General features: G+C 39.1%; 1 protein-coding gene across 13 annotated transcripts in view; it reads left to right on the top strand.

The window, feature by feature from the left end:
* The window catches only part of LMO7 (LIM domain 7), a 131,446-nt gene that overhangs the window by 51,319 nt on the left and 60,744 nt on the right, over positions 1 to 19,383 (top strand). For 12 of the 13 annotated variants that reach the window (XM_032678242.1, XM_032678239.1, XM_032678246.1 and 9 more), the window contains exon 4: positions 6,534 to 6,640. In XM_032678242.1, coding sequence (XP_032534133.1) covers positions 6,534 to 6,640 — 107 coding nt within the window. Of the gene's footprint in view, positions 1 to 6,138; positions 6,325 to 6,533; positions 6,641 to 19,383 lie in introns of those variants that run through there. The other variant, XM_032678250.1, reaches the window with a different exon arrangement.

Below are 19,383 nucleotides of genomic sequence, written 5' to 3'. Positions count from 1 at the left end.
ACACCTGCTTTTTGACAGGAAAGCTGGAAGTGAATCACTGAAGATTTAGTATCTGTAATCATGTATAGAGCTAGGACAGGGAATCCCTGTGTCAAAGATCACAGTAATTTATTATTTTACCCATTGTGGAAAAACAAGGAAGGGCGCGCAGAGGGGAGTGGCAAAGCAATTAGCACGGTTTCTGATCTTTGGCCAACACAGTGCTGTGTGCACTCTGTTATAGGTGGGATAATTTACTGAACAGAAGCCCTGAGGTCACTTTAAGTCAAATTGTGTCTGCAGGATGATTGTTTTAATTACTATTTTTAGTTTGGGGCCCAAAAAGGGAAGAAAAAAGCAGTTTAGGCATTCTATCCACTTCTTCTGCTTTCAGTTGAAGGTTTTTTGAACCTGCTAGCCTTTAGAGAAGTACAGAGAGCTGTACGAGCTGGGATCACAATGTGCAGATGGGATGAGTGGGTGATGGGCACCAAACATCTTGACATGCAAGGCCAAGGAGGTAATGGGGAGTTCCTGGCTCCCAGGCCTGTGGTCATACCACATGGTTGGTGTTCAGGCCTATTCCCTCCTATCCTCTCACTTCTGCCACCACCTGCAAGTGCAGCCAGAGCTAATGACCGAAACGTACCTCCAAGGAAGAGCAAGTTACCTAACTTGTTCAACTAGCTCCTGCTGTAGGTTTCTTTCCTTTTACCCCACCTCTGAATACAAACAATGCAGAGCTGTGCAGTGATGCCGCTGCAAAATGTAGCTCTAAATTCTGTATTAAACTGACTTGCGCCAACTTGAGTGGTCACTATGATGCTGTGTCTATGAAAAACATTTTCTACTTTGAAAAAATAGCAATTTTTTAGAATGGAAATAGCCCTTACTTAAGGGAATGAGGATGCCAATAAAGAGGGTTTGTCATGAATGCAGAGCTGAGGGACACACTGTAAGCTTTCAAGATGACTCCAAAAGTCTTCATAAATGCAATACTAAGAAAAATGTTTGTTAAATATGATCTATTGAGTTGATTTTCAGAATTCTGTGGCCAAAAAATGCATCAGTTTCTCTTTCAAAATGTCAAAAGTGTTTGTTGCTAGGCACTATAGATACTTGGTGGGGGTTTTTTGTTTGTTTGTTTGTTTGTTTGTTTGTTTTCCAAAACCTGGAAATTGAAAACAACTTTTAACACCAAGTCATGGTCTGGATGATGCTGTAATACTTTCATGCAAATGTGCTTCATAGTCCTGCAAGCATAGGCTGCCATTCCCTTCATACTCTGGGAAAAACCCACAAACCTTAAAATCCAGGCCCCCTCCCTCCCCCCTGCAAAACCCACCAACCTTATCCTCCCCCCCAAAACACACCATCCTAGAGCTTGAATAACAGTATAGTAGAAATAAGGGCTTTGACTGAAACAGTGAGTATTTGCATCAGAATAGGAGACAACCTGGAGGACTGTCTTCATCTATTGACCAATGCAGCCAGGAAAAACAGAAAAACACCATATTAATCAGACTGTTTTTCGCCTGGTTGCCAAGTGACTTGAAAGATGTGCCATAACTTGTATGCCTACGAGATGCTGTGTTTTGGTGCATATGTAGGGCTTCAGAGAAACAATTAACTAGGGAGAAGACAGGCTTATCACACAACATGACTGCACTCTAAAGAAAGCAAATGTATTTACACACTTGTTTAAATTAATATTCCTGTCTCACACAGATAATCATGATAATGAAGGATTTATTTTTAATAAAATTGCAACTCAAATACACAAGCCAAATTTAGTGTGATATTGTGCTGCATGTAAGTAGTCAAAATAAGAACGTATTTATGTGGAAACCTCTTTAAATTACCTTTTATTTCATGCTCTTTCACATTGGACATTTTTAAAATTCTTTTTCTGTTTTACACACTGTATGTCCCTTCTCAGGTTGATGATTTTGTTGGTTTTTTTTTTTTTCCCTTACTTAGGGTCAACTCTTTTTGATCCTTTTTGCATATTTGCTTTTTTCTTTTCTCTCACTTTCCTGTTCTCATGCTAATTCTTTTTTTTCCGCATTTTAGAAGTGCTCTTTTTCCTCTGTTTTTCTAGGTGTTGAGGAACCTATGTACTTCCCCACCACCAGCACCTCACCAGTGCTCTGTCTTTCTTTTCAAGTTCTTGCCACAGTGACATACATTAGGAGCTGATTACAGGCACAACACAGAAAAAATACCCCTGCCTTGATTTTTACTCTTTAAAAATTGTTATTTTTTAAAGGAAGGTGTCTATATTCTTGTGTATTCCCATACAGTGACTGGCTTCTTTCTTCTTTGAAGTCTGGAGGATAGTGATAGGAATGAAGAGCCCTTCAATGGCAGCTCTGCTCTTCCCATCCCATTCACCTGCTGGAGGCGCAGAGCTCTGGTGCAGCCCCCTAGCCCCCTGCCTAGGAGCAGAAGCAGCACTGAGGACCAGCAAGGATGGACAGGAAAGACTTTGCTCTTTCCTCTCCTCATGTCCATGAGGTTGCACAAGTGAGAAAGGCTCCTGCTCTACTAGGACGCTGGAAGGAGGATGTGGACCACAGTCTCATTTTCAATATTGACGTGACATCTTGGCTCCTTTTCAGCATTGGTTAGAGGGAGATGCTTTAGAAATGGGCAGAGGGAAGGTTTTGTGCCTTGTGATGCCCCATGGGGACCAGAAAGGCAGGTGCACAGCTGAAAGTGTGTGGTATTGTTTGTCATCTCCCCAAACAGCAGTATTTACATGCCTGCTCGTGGATGACCTGCTTCCCACTGGCAGCTCTGTCTCCCGTATTATGACTTTGCAGAGCTTTTGGGTGTGGTTCACTTTGAAGTTTGAGGCAAAAATGAGATACTGAGCTGTAATAGTTCTACCTAGTCAGCGTTCTATGTGGTGCGTTTACTATAAGTCTGTAGAGCATGTGGGAAACTCAAGTCGTGCTGGGAACATCTGAAATGCTCTGCTGTTTCATCATGCACACCATTTGGGGGAAAAAACAGCCCTTCCCACAGTCTCATTCCAACCTCCCCCACTCCCTCTCACTAAAACACTTAGAAGTAGTAATAGCATACCAGAAATGAATTACACTTGAATTTTGTGGTTTAGACTTCAGGCTTTATTTTTGTTGTGATGTAAAACCTGTAATTCTACGATGCTTATTCCAACTTCGGATGCTCAGGGAAATGCACAGATCAAGCTCTGTTAATAACATGAACAAAAATGAACTAAATGATTTTATCCCTGTTAGTTCAGGAGCTTTCTCTGTTAATGGTCAGAACCTTATGTTTTCTTCAAAAATATACTTGATCTGCTTGATGATGAATCATTGCTTTTGGACTGGGTAGCTCTTCTCTCCCCTTCTGGTTTTGCTTTTCTTGTGCTCATAGGTGACACCAGTATTGCCTCTTGTGCTCCATTGTATTGGTATAATGGAATCAAATTCTCCAGTTTTTCATTGTATTAAGTCCCTTGTCTTCCCTCATCATCATAATCCTTTTTCTTTGCAACTCTGCTAATTTGAATCTGTCTTAAATTTAAATGGTCTACCCTTGCTTACAGAGACTGGGAACATCTTGGTGGCAGAGGAGAGTGCTGGACACAAGTATGAATCTTTCTTCCTCAAACACATCACTTCGATGACTTTCAGCACCTGAAGATAGCTCTGGTGTATTGTGCTTCTCCAGGCTTTTGAGTTCTGAATGTTTAAAAAAGAACCATTTTTGTTAAGTTTGGTGAGATTCAGATTGCAGTATACTCTTTGAAGCTGAAACGGTAGTGACCATTAATCTCATTAAAGTACAGTTGCATTGGTAAAAGGCATAGTGTAATGGCTTCTATATTTGAGTGCATTAATCACTGAAAAATGTTCCTGTTTACATTTCTAATGATATATCTAATTGTAAGGTTGATAACTTGTCACTTTTTTTCTACTTATTTCTGTGGTGCTATTTAAGATTCAACTTCACATTCATTATTCTGGTAGAGTTTAAAATGGCTGCTAGCTATTTTGAGACCTGTAGCTTTGCTGATTTACTACAATGATTAGGGACAGTCAAGAAAACTTGGCAAGGATGGTATTTAGAAGTGCTGCTCTGTTTAAACGATACCTTTTTGTGTCAATATCCAAACCTGAGCAACAGCCACTTGTGTGTCATCTCTTTATGCTCTGAGGGTCATTTCCAGGCTCTGACTGGAGAAGAGCTGGTGTTGGGGCAGTAACTTACGAGATGGCAGGTGCGATCAAATTTCTGGCTTGGGAGCTGGTGGAAGGGAGATTCTGAACCATGTTTTATCCTGCATGTGAGTGCCGTGACTAGCTGTGTTCTGCCTCCCATGTTATCTCCCCCTGCCTCTGACCCCATTTCTGAAGGTCTTGACTCCTCTCAGCGATGATGTTCTCAGACTGTAAGTGTGATTTATCAGGAGGTTGATGTTGATAGGTTTAGTTGCTGAGACACCTTCAAAATTAATTCTCTCACGTGCCAACAAGCATCCACTGATGAGCAACTCCTCTGCTTTGTTTTCATTGCTCTCAGGGTGTAGGCAGCATCTATTTCTCTGACTCTTCTTCCTTGTTTACCTGCACAATATGCTCATTTTCTGCACTGAACTAGTTGACATAACCCATTGGTTTGAGAGTTTGCTCTGAGTTTTGGCTACAGGTCAGACCAATCGGACCATGTTGCGTTCACTGATGTTGGTGTCACTTCAGTTCATTGCCTTGCAGCTGTTCATTCCTTCTGCTCTGCTGCTTTCTTCTTGTGCCTTACCTGCCAGTTTCTTGGACTCCCTAGATCCCTTAACACTGACCTAATAGTTGTTGTTTAATAAGTAGTTTCTCTTCTTGTACTGGGACTGTAGCCTGTGGCCTCTTCCATGCAGACGAAATGATGCCTTTTCAAGTCCTTGGGGTTTTGGTACTAATATGACACTCAAATATTAAGGGAATAAAGTTGACACATCTCACCAGCTTTCCCCATGTGGCATGAAAAGGAAAAGTAAATGCCCCTTCTGCGACTGCACCCCACAGCATGAAATGCTACCTTGCCCACATGTACAGGCAGCCTTCTGGGCACTGCAGGTCCTAGTGCACAGGCAGAAGTGAGGTTGCCTGTCCTCCATCCTTCCCAGCCCCCTCCTCTCACCTACCACCACATCATGTGTCCCATCATTGTCATAGTGTTGCATCCCCCTGCAGCAGAGCAGCCCCCACCATGGCACATCACGCATCAGGCTTTGGGGCATAACCTTCATGCTGTGAGATACTTGGGACCTTTCAGATGTGGTAACACAGAGCCTGCAACCTGCATGGGGAATAGCTTGTTCAAATATTTTCCTTGAATGAAGCCATGTTTACAGACTGATAAGGAATACTAGAATCCCAGGGACCTTCAAAACAGAAGGTTGTGGGGATTCTTAGGTTTGGTTTACTTTCTGAAGTCTCTATGAGAAGCAGCTCTTGTTTTCTTTGTAGATTTTTTTTTTTAAAATAAATACCTAATGAAGGAATAATTGTTACATCTTGTGATTGTGTCAAAAAAAAAAAGGTTTAAAGCGTATTAAATTGCTAAAGCAGAGCTTTTGCACACTGTGAGACTCTGATGCCACTACCTTGACTTACAAACCCTTGATGGCAGGGCTGTGTGCAGCTTATGAATTAAGTAACTTTGTGTACCTTTTCCTTTGGCTTCCAGCTGAAGGGAGCAAGTGCGCAAGAGGGCACATTCTTTTGTTGTTGATAGCATTCCGCCTTAACGAGAAGGAATTTCTTGCTTATTGCCTATTGTTTATGAAGTGGAAAGGGAACACAAGTTGTATAATATCTATATATATCGTTGGAATAATTATTTTTTAACGTTTCCCTTGGCGAGTCAGTTGATCCTGGAGCAGGTGCAGGGAGTGGGTGCTGCACCTATATTTTGTTATAGACTGGTGTGAGGTTGGGGCCGGGGAGAGTAGGGGGGGCAGGGGGAGGGAGGGCGGGAAGGGGAGGAACTCCAAGGAGAGAAAAAAACCCTCAAGTAAAGCAGCAGCAGTCCTGAATACAGTTTGGTTTCTGTCTCTCTGGAGCTTTGCTCAGCAACCAAACCCAGACTCCAGGTGCAGTGTTCCCTCATCAGTCTGTGAGCATAGAAACGGCATGTCCCTCCTCTTCTCCCTTCCCTGCCAAGAGTTTCTGGGTGGTGAATGTCAGTAGCTGGAGTTATTTTTAAAGGCAAGAGGTGAGGCTTGTCGTGCAAAGCTAGGAAGAGGGCGTTTGTTTGCTGAGCAGAGCTGACATCAAAGTGGAGATTGCTGCCTACTGGCTCACCACTGCCTTATGCCAGGTAATCTTTAACATACCCCTCAGTCCCCGAGATCGCAGCCCAGCCTGCCTGTGTGTCTGTGAAACGACCAGCGTTTATGATCCAGAAGATTGCTTTTGCAGTATTATTTACGTGAGCTGGACTTTGACATTTAAAGGCTCGCACTAATCATCTTGCAAAACCTGCTTAGTGCTTTTAACTAAGCAACTGCTTTCTACTTCTCTTTTCAGGATAATATAAATGTTTTTCTGAAGGCGTGCGAAAATATTGGACTGAAAGAAGCTCAGCTTTTTCACCCAGGAGATCTTCAGGATTTGTCCAATCGAGTTACAGTCAAGTGAGTTTTGTGGTTTTATTTTCTCCTTTCCCTTCTCCCTCTAAGGTCTTTCATGGTCTTTTTTTTTTTTTTTTAATTTGCCTATGGAAAATTCTTCTTTTAATCTGGTATGAGCAGTTCTGAATACTGTGGTGAGGGTGTAAGCCTTGTTAACACTAGTAGATAAGACTTGCAAAAGTGTTATTTAAAAAATGAAGTATTATTATAATACTTACCTTAGAAGCAAACTAGTTATTAATGAATATTTACAACATTTAATATGAGATGGAAACTGTTCAGGTTACTTTAGACTTGGAGCAAAATTAACTGTTAAATGATATGGAAAACATCACTTCTCTTTATGTTTTGTGATTACTGATGTAAAGTCTGACAGGCTGAGGTGGTACTTCTGATACTTATCCATATGGATTTGGGGTTAGGTACGGTGTTCCTAAAGGATCGCTGGTCTTTCCACTCCAAATATTAATCAGATGTTTGTCACCATATGCCATGTCCTGTGTCAAGGGGGATGTGTGTGTGTGTAGAAACTAAGTACTGAATTGCACACAGGCTAACTGTCATGTTTATGGAGAAGAGTTTTTCTGTGAAATAGCAGTGGTTTGGTTCTGAAATATAATTAGTGGATTCTCATATTTCAGGACTGCCGTGTCTCCTAATAAGAATTTTATTACCAGTTTCCGAGAGATTAAGGTGGAACTTTACTATATAGACAGGTGTTTTAAGATAAATGTGTCATGGCAAAAATCATCCTGGGACATCTTGCTTTGTTACAGTATGAACTGTTTTTATTATGTTGGTATAAAGGCTGAATTTATTGTCTCCAAAAAAAAAAATAAAAGCTTTAGTGACTTTTGCTGGAAACCTGTCAGGTTAAATGTTAAGTATTGATTCCTGACTTAAATTACCAATTTTGTTAAAGAGGAACAGGCAGTAATCCTTCTGTAAATACAAGGTGAAAAAATACTGTGAAATGACATGTAACTGCTTTAATTAGAAAGAAATCTCTTGTAGGTGGATCGGGTGGTAGAATGTTGACATGCTCTCTCCCTGGTTTCAGAATGAAAATTCATACTGTTTTGAGGTCTGATACTTGATATGGCAATGTGTTTTCCAATCTTTGACTCATACCCGAAATATAATTTCTCACTAATCTGGTGTTTAGGGACTTGGCATCTTTCCAGGATGTTGGTATTCTCTCTGCTCGTTCCCTACGTCATGCCAAAAGCCGGAGGGTTGGTAACCTCTGCCATGCTTAAATTATCCACAAAGCCCTTGCTGAAGTTATTTTGGTGGAGATTTGCTCTGAGGGTAGAGCTGGGAAGAGTTGGAGGCGGTCAGGAGTTGGTCTTCCAACAGTGTCAATAGCGACAAACTGAAACTTTGGGGAGGTCGAGCTAGCAAACTGTTGTGCAAGTTATGTTGTCCAACTCGTCCTTACGTTAAACTGCGGCACCCAAGTGAGGTCAGCCATGAAATTCATCCAGTGCATCTGTAACTGAGGTTTTTTTGGGTCCTTTCAGCACCACCAGTTCCCTTCCCAGCTCTGTGAGCAGAGAGTAAGGCTGGAATTTGAAGTCACGAGGCTAAAGGGGTTTTACATCATATCTATTCAGCAATGGTCTAATTAGTGTTTTTCAAAAAAGCAGATTTAACTATTGAGTACTTCTTACGGACAGCAATGTGGGGGGTCTGGGTTAGCATTGAAAGAGCTGCCAGCCATATAACCATGCTCTTTTAATTTGTTTCAGTGTAAGTTTGATTCTCCACACATTATGTATCATATGACAGTCCCACAGTGTGTATAAAATGCTTACAGAGTAATTTAAACCTCCTGTATCTGAGCAAGCTGTAAAATGGTACCCTAACTGTACTAGCACTTTTTGATATGTTTAGGAGGTTGAAGAGGGATGGGAGGGAAATTTTATTCCAAGAAGTGAAGGAAATAAGTTACATGAGGATAACTTTGTCCAGTGGAAAGTTTATTATAGAAATAATTTGGTTACCCAGAGGACAAGTTAGTCTTCAGAGGATTTTAAGAGAGAGTTATATGTGTATCAAGAGAGAAATGCTCTCTGATCAGGAATTTTATCTGATGTGTCCTTTTATTATTTAATAGAAATAAATAATTTCATACATTCAAGCTGAATTACAAATGTCTTCAAAACTTGAAGGATGCTAGGGCTCAGAAAAGGGGTACTATTTCATGTCTTGCTTTTGTGTTCCTCTGTTAACTCTAGTTTCACAATTAGAAATAAATAATTTCTTCTCACAAAGAAGGAAAACTTTTTATCTGCTTTTATAAAAGATTGCATGTAACTTCTGGCTTTTTGACATTCCTAAGCAAATTCATTTTGCTGCCATTACCTGAGGCTGACTGCCCACATCTTAAACCAGCTACAATATGTTGTATGGGATAACATTAATGTGTGCTTGAAGCAGTGTGTATTTTGACACCTCAGCAGGACTGCTGTGTTCTGCTCTTATGCCACCATTAGCATATGCTTTTTATCTACCCAAAATAGATTAAATAAACTGCTGCTTAAAAAAATCAGCTTCACAGAATGGTATGGCAGAGAACAGAGCACTGGTAGGATACATGTACGTACTGTCAGGCATGACAAGGTGCCTGATTTGCTTTAGATGTGGAAAATAGATAAGAGGAGGGTGCCATTAAAAGGGTGGGTCCACTTCTGTTTCTAAGGATGACATGAGAGTTGTCATCTTATGTCAGAGGAAAACCAGTTTCTCACACTGGCTGGGAGGTTGCATCTCTGTGCATGTTGCACTTTGCCTTCTGTAGACTTTTTTAGTTGATCTGGCACCTCTGGTGGTGGGAAGGTCCCCAGGAGGAACACCCACCTTTTGAGGGGGATGAGCTCTGTGAAGAGGTGTTCCATCTGCTTCTCCTGTCTCTGCTGCCTGGCAGTTAAGTGTGGTATCTCCTCATTTTACCTTGTGGGAAGTCATATGCCCTCAGGCTGTTGGCATCTCAGACTGCCATCCTGTCCCACCTGGACATGTTCCCTTTCCAGCAGGAAAAGTTATTTTGTCCTTGTACTTTATTTCTGAATGTGCTTGCTGCCTTTCATTGTACCTTTGCTGATAGCACTCCCATCTAAACAACATCACGAAGCCACTCAGAGATACCAGACTCCTTATTTGTATGTGATGCAGTGTTCTTGTGACATCTGAGTTAGGGTAAAGACCCACTGTTCCTCGTGAACAGAGTCTGTTCTAAGAAAATAATCTGTCTATCTGGTAAGGAGGCTACAACTTTCAGTTGCATTTTGTTTTCTATTACAATTGAGATGATGCATAGCTATGATGAAAAACCCTCCTCTATAATTACTAGAAGTAATCTGGGATAGGAGAAGCAAGAATCCTCTTATATACCCAGACTCTCAGTTCCAAGTGATTATGTGATTATCTTTTTTGCAAAGGAAAAGCTCCTTAAAATTTTATTGTTTAGAAGTTTGTGTGAAGAGGGCTGTCTAAAATTACTGGTTGCTGCTCCAAGCCTTACAAACTTTATGCTTTGCCAGCTCAGCAAGATTAGTCGTTGGGTGATGTGGAAAAAGTATACTGGCATGGAAGGATTTTTTCTGCCAGTGAAAATGGGAGTGGGGATTAATGTCTGAGATTTATAGTTCGGTCTTTCTGTAAATCTGCAGAAGTCATTGCTCAATGGTATACTACAGTGATATGTCATGTGTTTCAAGAAAAATCATCCAGATGGACTTATTCCTCACATACCATGTCCAGCAGTCACATGCATATCATCTTGTTCAGTGTCTAGTTATTTGTGTAGATGCATATGTGTCCATCTTCAGTTCTTTCGGTATATTTGATTTTTATTTTTTTATTACTCTAGGATTTTATTATTTCTAATTGGAGCAGATGTTAGTTTAAAACCCAGAACTTTGTGAGTTTATTTTTATTTGCACTAATGCAAGATTGTGTTAATACTTAATTTGATTCTTTTTTAGTTCTGTCAAAGTAAGAATGTAATATGAGCTTAGTGACTCTCAGTTGTCAGCATGGTTACTATTTAAAAACGTTAAGCACTTCCTTACCCAGTTCTTTAAGGGTGACACACCCAGTTGTTCCCAGCTGCGGAAGGGTTATTAGTAAAATCATATCATGGAGTTAAAAGTGAGAGTTCTCATAGACAGACACCAAACTTAATTCTGATGGAGTTTGTTATCCCAGTTATCAGTTTTAAAGGGGGCAGCCTGAACAATCAAACTGAGAGTGTAAACTCAAATTTGTCTTTTCTTTCAAGCAAATTAATTATTCTACCTGGAAAAAAATTATAATTCTGTAAAATGAGGTATCTAGTTAAAGAATCTCATTAAAATCTAATAAAAAATCCAAACAATGGCGGGTTAACAGATTAGAATATTAAACTAAGAAAAAAAAAAAGAAATCCCAAAAAACAAAACAAACACCCAACTCCCCCCCAAGAAACAATTCACTGCAAAATCCTAAATAGCAAACTTTTTTGAAAGGTACACAGCCTCTTGAGTTCTGACATTGAAGTTTTACCATACTAATTTCATCCTTCAATAAAAGAGCAAATTAAAATATTTGGCTTCCATTAATATTATTGCTACAGGGTTATATTTAGAGTATGCCTTGAATGAAACTCAAAAACTGAGACCCCACCTGGAGTGCTGTGTCCAGCTCTGAGGCCCCCAACATAAGAAGGATGTGAACCTGCTGGAGCGAGTCCATAGAAGATGATCAGAGGGCTGGAGCACTTCTCATATGAAGACAGGTTGAGAGAGTTAGGGTTGTTCATCCCAGAGAAGAGAAGGCCCCAGGGAGACCTTACAGCAGCCTTCCAGTACCTAAAAGGGACCTACAAGAAAGATGGAGAGGGATTTTTCACAAGGCGACGTAGGACAGGACAAGAAGTAATGGCTTTAAACTGAAAGAGGGTAGGTTTACATTTAGATATTGGGAAGAAATTTTTCCCGTGAGGGTGGTGAGATACTGGAACAGGATTCTCAGAGAAGCTGTGGATGCTCCATCCCTGGAGGTGTTTAAGGCCAGATTGAATGGGGCTTTGAGCAACCTGGTCTAGTGGAAGGTGTACCTGCCCGTGGCAGAGGGGTTGGAACTAGATGATCTTTAAGGTCCCTTCCAACCCAAACCATTCTGTGATTGTTCCCAAAGATAGCTGAAAGTATCTCATCACCTTGCAGAACTTAGTATTTTTATAAGGCCTTCATCTTTTTGCTGCTCTGTACTTTTTCAGGTATTCATTATCAGTCTTGCACACTAAATAAAGTGTAAATCATATAAAGTAAACAGAAAATCCTGTTGGAGAAGTCTCGCTGAAGTGGGATTAAGCCTACATGAGATGAAATAACAGAGCTCTGACTTTGGCACTGGCATTTCAAAATTTTGGGTACTTTTAACTTATTCATTTAATGTTTCTTTAGCACAATTTTTTTTCCTGATTTCCTAAAGCAAAAAGCAATCCTGGAAAAATTTGAATGCTGTGCTTTCTGTAGCATAAAGCTCTATATAACTGAAGCCAACTGGAGAGAAGTGACAACTGTTATATGTTGTGTTCATCCTTGTGTTCCTGCATTTCAGCTGAGTTTTTGAGACATGCTCTCTATTTCAGTTGAGAGAGAATACTTTCTGAATTTGAAATACCACCAAAAAAAGTTGTTCAGAGAATGATGCTTTCAAAGTAAAGCCTGAAAAAAATGAAATTGTTGCTGTGTGATGTGACTGTAAGCACATATTCTGCATCCCTTGATCCATTTGGAGCAGGATACCCTTCATCGAGTGTTCTTCTGATTATATAAGGGTTAACTAGTATAGCAGCATTAACTATTTTAAGCATACATACAGAATCTCACTACCTTGTACATCCCAACTCTTGTCCCTTATTAAGCAACTCTCTCCTTTTAGGGGTTGTCAGCTTCTAGCAGTGAGTTAAGCCAAACACAAAGCATCCTCTAGCACCTATCTTCTTTATCCTATAATTTGAATTACAATACCGCCAGTGCCTTCTTTCAGTGATGAAATTGCTTCTCTTGTCCTTTTGGGCCAACCACTAAATGTGCGGGTCTAATAGGATTCCTAAAAGTAAGAGTGAAGAAGTAGCAGAGAGGAGTTGAATGCAGGTGTAACTCCTTCCAGTGCTAAGCTCAGTCCCTTAGCAAATTCCTGTTCTTGTGGTAGGTAACACTCAAGAGCACTATTTCACTCTATAGTAGATATTAGTTTTAATTAGAAACTTTTTTTTTTAAACAGAAGTTGATGTTTCTTGTGACTTGAATTTTCTTCCTGTCGAGTCCTGGGGAATATGCTGCGTTTCCTGATTCCACTTGTATTTCCTGCTCAGGGTACTTTCTTTTGCAGGGTCAACAAAGGTGAAGTGAAATTTCTGTTCTATGGAATGAACGTTAGCAATGTCAGGTAGACCACTGAAGAAAGCAATCTGCATAGAAATCCCTGAAATATGGTCTTTTTGAGTGGAGAACTGTCATCAGTGGCCTTAGAAATTTGTGTTTTGGAGAGGACTTTTTTAGAGTTGCTTTACCAGTATCACTCAGCTTTTTAAACTGTCTGGCTGGTGAGCTACCTGAAAGCTTGAGATGTGATGATGAGACAGTGTTTTGGGACTCATATCCTATTTTGTCCTTCAGGAAGAGCTACCATAAATTGCTCAAAAGAAACAGCATCAAATACCTTGAAAATGCATGCTGAAAAACAAACAAAAAAACCCACCCCAAGAACAATAGCAACAACAACAAAAACAAAACCACCACAAAAAAATCCCCCAGTAATGAAAGGAGAGAGAATACAAGTCAGTTTGTGGGTAGCTCAGAGCTGGTGTTTGCTGTTGATAGTACTGAATTCATACTTAGGTCTTCTTCCTTATCTAATATGTTTCTAGAATTACTATACCATCTTGAAATATTTTTTCTCAAGAATTTAATGCTTATAATAAGAGTGCATAATGGAGCTGAATCTGAATTTGCTGTGCTGATTTTTCCAAGAAACATACATTTTAACGAGCTGAAAAACTTAGTTCTAATTTGGCTTCAAAATACAAAAACCAACCAAAACACTAAACACACAACCTAGAACCACCCTTTCCTGCCTTTTTATTTTGTGTAGAATAGAAAGTTGTGTGTTGGATGGAAAGTTGGATGAAAGCCAAGTGCTTCAGTGCAAGAAGTAAAATAACAGCCCAAAAATTGTACCTGTGTAAATTCTCCAATTTATACCTATGTGACTGAAGAGTCAATCATCACAAAGGCTTGGGCATTATAGAAACTATCTTTCAATTCAAGTTGAGATGAAAGGAGTAAAAGACAGCTTTTTGTGAGTCTTGAAAGTTGAAATGCAAACCATTTAACCAAAACTTATTTAGAACAATGAATGTTGCTGTTTCCCCATTTATATTCAGGGAAATAACATTTTTTACACATGTGGTTGTAATAGGCCTTTATTGTGGTAACTGAGTTTCCTAGTGACAGTTCCCTTGAAATGGAAAAGTGCAGACCCTCATTTCAGAATGACTCTAGAAATGTTCCTACAACTTTGTGTGTAAATTCTCTTTTTGCTGTGGGCATTGTCATAGAAATATATTAACTTCCTGGGGATAGCCATATTCTAAACATTGAAATTTCTATATTTATTTTGTTTATGATATAACTAATTTCAAGATCATTAATTTCACAAGTTTAACATTTATTAATACTTAGAACAGTATGCAGAGATAAAGAAAATGAAAAAAGTGTATTTTATCAGTCTAGTGAAACTGTTGTGCTTAAGTGTAAAATATTCATGCTCATGTTATTAATCTACATAAGCTGTAAATCACTCCAGTAAAACCGTTGTAGGCAATAAAATATGTTCCAGACTTTGGACTATACCTGCTAGAAATTTATGTCCACCTCTTCAGTGTAGAGTCTATAAAGTGTTGGGTGTGGTGCTGTTTAACCTTTCTATCTGTGAATTTTCTGACCATTATGAAAAATGTTTGATAATTTTTGCTGCTGAGTAATTTAACAGTTAATAATTTATACTTCCTTTATGAGATTATACTTTTGATAGTGTTTGATTTTACCATTTATCTATTTTGTGAAGATGATTCTGCTGTAAGAATGAAAATCTCTGGAGTTCTGTACCTGTACCTAGAAGTATACAGGAGGAGTCTGAACAAATTTGGAAAAAAAATACATTTATTGTGTGTTAGTTGTATTGAAAGCAATTCAGGTATCTCTAATGGCATAGATTCATAGCCTTATATTGGAATTCATATACTGTTACTAGATTACTGTAGCTTTCTGCTGAATGGTGTTGGTTTGTTCAGAGTCCTCATTTTTGATCCTATTACATTTTAAAAGTATCTCTGGGATAACTTTTTTTGGGGGTAGGGGGTACATTATTACTAAAAACCTTTACAATAATTTTTCACCATTTGTGTTAAGAGAAGTTTCTCTAACCATTTAGAATTCCCATGGGAATCCATCTAAACCTTAGGCACCTGTATTCCTTTTAATCCCCTAACATACCAGGACAAAATGTAGTTTATAAAACAATGCAGGAGAGAGAGGAAAGGATTTTGGATGAGTAGCAGTGAGCTACCAAAGAAGGTAAATAAACACGCATTTTTTGGTGGTAATTCTTTTTTTCTTCCATACAGAAAAGTTCTTGTGTCTGATGTTGGAAGCTGAAGGACTTATAAAAAGAATAAACTTGTGTTAGTTAATATCAATTAAACAGAAACGTATGCAAATTTACTATTTTATTAATTTTAATTGTGTTTTACTGCTAAATTGCTGAAGAGCAGTTAGTTTTTCTGCAGACAACTCAACAGGAAGAGCTTCTATATTTAAATAGTGGGGGAAGCTGACTTCTTGAAGTTTTCCATGGATACAGAAGTTTGCCAATTAACCGTACTCTGTAAATAGAGAAAGTAAAGCTGAAAGCGTATTAACACTTCTCAATCCTACTTCATACATAACCCTACTTTTGGCCATTTTTATTCATGAGCTTTCCGAGGTTTCAATTGAAAGTATTCTTACTGCTTAATTAATTACAACTTATAGTAAAAGTGCCATTAACAGATTTTATACTGTGAATACTAAAAAAAGCAATTGGTAATGCAATAACAAATTCAAATATTCTTATAAAGCGCATTTCCAGAGGATTGCAGGGTTGTTTTCATGTTGTCACTGAAACCAGCTAAATGAAATAATGTCTCACCACATGGTTAGATGATAAGAAGGGGCGGAGAGGTGGAAATGAAGAGTGCTAGATAGCAGCCAAGCTTAACCACACAAAGGCATGATCTCTTCATGTTTCTTTTAAATTATAGAGATCTGTTGTCTTTAAGAAACAAAAGGGAAAAAACCCCACACCACCACCAACAAAAGAAAACCCGACTGGAGGACTGTTCTCCAGACTGAACAAGCTGGAGGATCAAGCTCAGGATCTCCAGCCCTGACCATTATGGTGATCTTCACTCAACTTGCTCTGCTTTATCAGTGTCTTTCCTGTACTGCAGGATGCCAAACTGGGAACAGCACCATTATAGACGTGGCATAATAAGTGCTGAGGAAAGGGAGAATGATTAGATCTGTCAGCCTTCTGGCCACACTCCATTTTGTATGGCCACGTACCGTTTCGTGCAGCCCTGGGTGCTGTTAACCAGTGTTGCCAGTGTTTGCTGCTGGCTGGCATTCGGCCCAGCAGGACCTCTAGGCCCGACTCCCTGCCCCACTCTGCAGTCGCAAGAGTTAGGTTCATCCCAGGAGCAGGACTTGGTCTTTGTCCTTGCTGAATGTCATATGAAGTTCCTGCAGAGCCAGTCCTCCCAACAGCCCTGCCCTCTGACGTATGTATCCCCTGCCTGCGTTCCTGTCTGCTCGGGGAGAGAGTGCAGTATCAGAAACTGACTCAGAAACAAAAATTTTGAAAGCTGCTGTAGCTGAATGCTGAAACTGGAGTAAGAAGGTTGACTAATGCAGATGATATTTCTTCTTTCCTTTACCTTCTAGAAAAAAATGTCCTGTGAGTGTAAACACATACACACCTTTGAACCCAGTTTGTACAGATATGCATCAACTGACGTGGATTCCAATGTAGTATATGATAAAATATTTAACCGGGGCGGGGAAAGGGAGTCTAAGTTCAAAATACTTCTGCTTTTGCAAAGGCTATTAAATTACAGACAACCACTTGTTCCCTGTGAATAACCACTGAAATACGCTTGTCAGATTTATGATGCGGTAATGTATTCTTTTTAACTCTGTGACCTGATGTTTGTTAAGATGCCCTCAACTGGGATAATTTTCTGGGGTGAGGGATGTACTTGGTAAAGCACTAGCTAAAAATGCCTGAGTTAACAGAAGGCACAGTATATTTATGTATGGTTTGACTTGAAGATGTGATGTATTTTTCAACACAGATCTGTGCAGTAGGGAATTACTGTACAATTCCAAAACCTAATCCTAATTTCTCCTAATTTGCCAGTGTTGAATACTGCAGTAAACAGCTTTGAGTTGTTTTTTCAGGTTAACTTTTTTTTCAGAATATGTATAAAATAGAAGAAAACTTTGGTTGCTTAAATGAGAACAGGAAAATCAGAACAATTCCAGTTTTATACACAAAATGATGAGTTCTGGAATAGCAGATGATGCTCAGGCCTGAGATAATGAGGTCAGGAGTTTTGTAAGAGTTTTGTAAAGGTATCTATTCAGTGTTCAGTGCCAGTCAAAAAACCCAAACCAACAACCAAACAGACAAAAAAACCAAAACCCCAAACAAAAACCCAAACAAACCAAAAAACCAACCAACAAACAAAAAACCAAACCCCCCAAAAAACCAACAAACCCATCCCCCCAAAAACCTATCCAGAAACAAGTATTAGGAATAGGAAAAAAATGGCACATCGCTATGCTACTGTGGTTAATCTGGAATTTTCTGGTGTTGTAATACCATGTGAAGCTTTGGACTTTGATCAGTTTCCCTTTTCTCACTCTCTCACTTCACTTCCCCAAATTCAGACCTATGAAACTGGAATATCTTCATCCTCATGGCATTTCTCTGACCAAATGTAGGAATAGCTTCTGCTGTGTGTTTAATTCAACACACTGAGAGTCCTGAGCCTGAAAGAGAATGATGGATGAAGGGTAGAGCTGGACAAAGTAGCAAGCTTAAAACAAACAAATAAACAGAAAACCCCCATCAGATGGCATGGACAAGTGATTCAACTAGTCACTATATCCCATGTTATATGAATAATCAATGAACCAAATGAAGGGGCAGTAGGGCTTCCTTGCCAATAGATACTGCGGATGATGAAGTTTATTTGCGTTCAAGCGGTACTGGAGAAGTTCAAAGAAGGGAAATCTTTTAAGAGTAACTTAGAATGGGGAACCACATCTATCTTGCAAAGTCCATGAGGGAGAAGCATCTTGCCTGCTCTATTTTTACTCTTCCTTAGGCAACCTCTTGGGATTACGTGGGAGGGTGGGATACTGGACGACAGAGAATTTTTTGATCTAGCCCCATGTGGTTGTTTGTGTCTGTGGTTTTGAAAAGGTTACATGCAGTGCAAGCTGTTTTTAACTTCTGTAGATCTATGATCTGTGATAAACTCCTCCAAGAAGGAAAACTAAGGAAAAAAATCAGACATAAATTTTATGGAGGGAATTATTTTTATTTGATAAATCAATTAAACAATCTACCATTGTTAAGCTTTAGCAAGTGTGGAACATTGTATGCAGAGGTATCTGGAAAGATGAATAAAATCACAGTGGGTCTCTTAACCTAGACAAGTATCTGACTATTTCGATATGTGACTGGGTTGTGCAATCACAGGGAAAAATATTATCATGAATTATTAATAATTTAACATATTATGTTTTTTCATTAAACTATTTGAAGTTTTACTAAAAGCTTCAGCAGAATAATGAATAAGAATGGCTGAAATAAGCTGGTACATGTATTTGCATATACTATATTCAGCATCATTTCTTAAAACCTACTTTTGCTCTAAAAGGATCAGTTAATTTAAGAGGCTTTTGTTACTGATTTTGGCGTTGGAAATGTAACTGTAAGATCACACATCAGATGGTTATGTAGAAGGCACACCCACACGGGTTGAATAAGCGCAGAATAAGATGCATTGGTAATGATACTCCTCTGCTGTGCTTGTCCTGCAAAACCCTCTCTTCTCTCTGTGCAGAACATTTTATTCTTTGAAATCTGAGCTTGCCTCTGGTATTGAATGTTGGCTGCTGTTAAGAAATCATACAAAAGTCACTTAGCACTGGTGGTTTACTAGTATTTGCCATTTCACTGCGATATTTTCATTACTTCAAGAGGAAAAGAATCTCTTGCAAAAGGATACTTTTCTTTTTGTAAACAACATTTTGTCTTTCTAAAGCATTTTCCTCTTTCAGCTGTAAACAAATTTCTTAGTTAGATTTCAGTTTTCTCTAATGCTGTTTGAATAACTCATGAATATGTTCAGCAAGCTAGTTTGATAAATAACCTCTACCTGGATAACTGGAGATTTCTGTAATGTAGTATGGTGATCATGATAAAATGACGTGATATCACTTGTAAATTACTTCTTTTTTTTTGTTCAGTATTTTATTTCATTGATTGGATAAGATTTTAAATCTCTGAATCCAGGGAATGGTGGCACCAAACATCACGAGTCTGAGTGCCTGAGCTTTGCTTGCTTGGTACCATGCAGT

This window comes from Chiroxiphia lanceolata, chromosome 2, assembly GCF_009829145.1.
Source record: "Chiroxiphia lanceolata isolate bChiLan1 chromosome 2, bChiLan1.pri, whole genome shotgun sequence".
NCBI classification, from domain to species: domain Eukaryota; kingdom Metazoa; phylum Chordata; class Aves; order Passeriformes; family Pipridae; genus Chiroxiphia; species Chiroxiphia lanceolata.
Note: the sequence above shows the minus strand (reverse complement) of the source record. Positions and strands in the feature narration are given on the sequence as shown.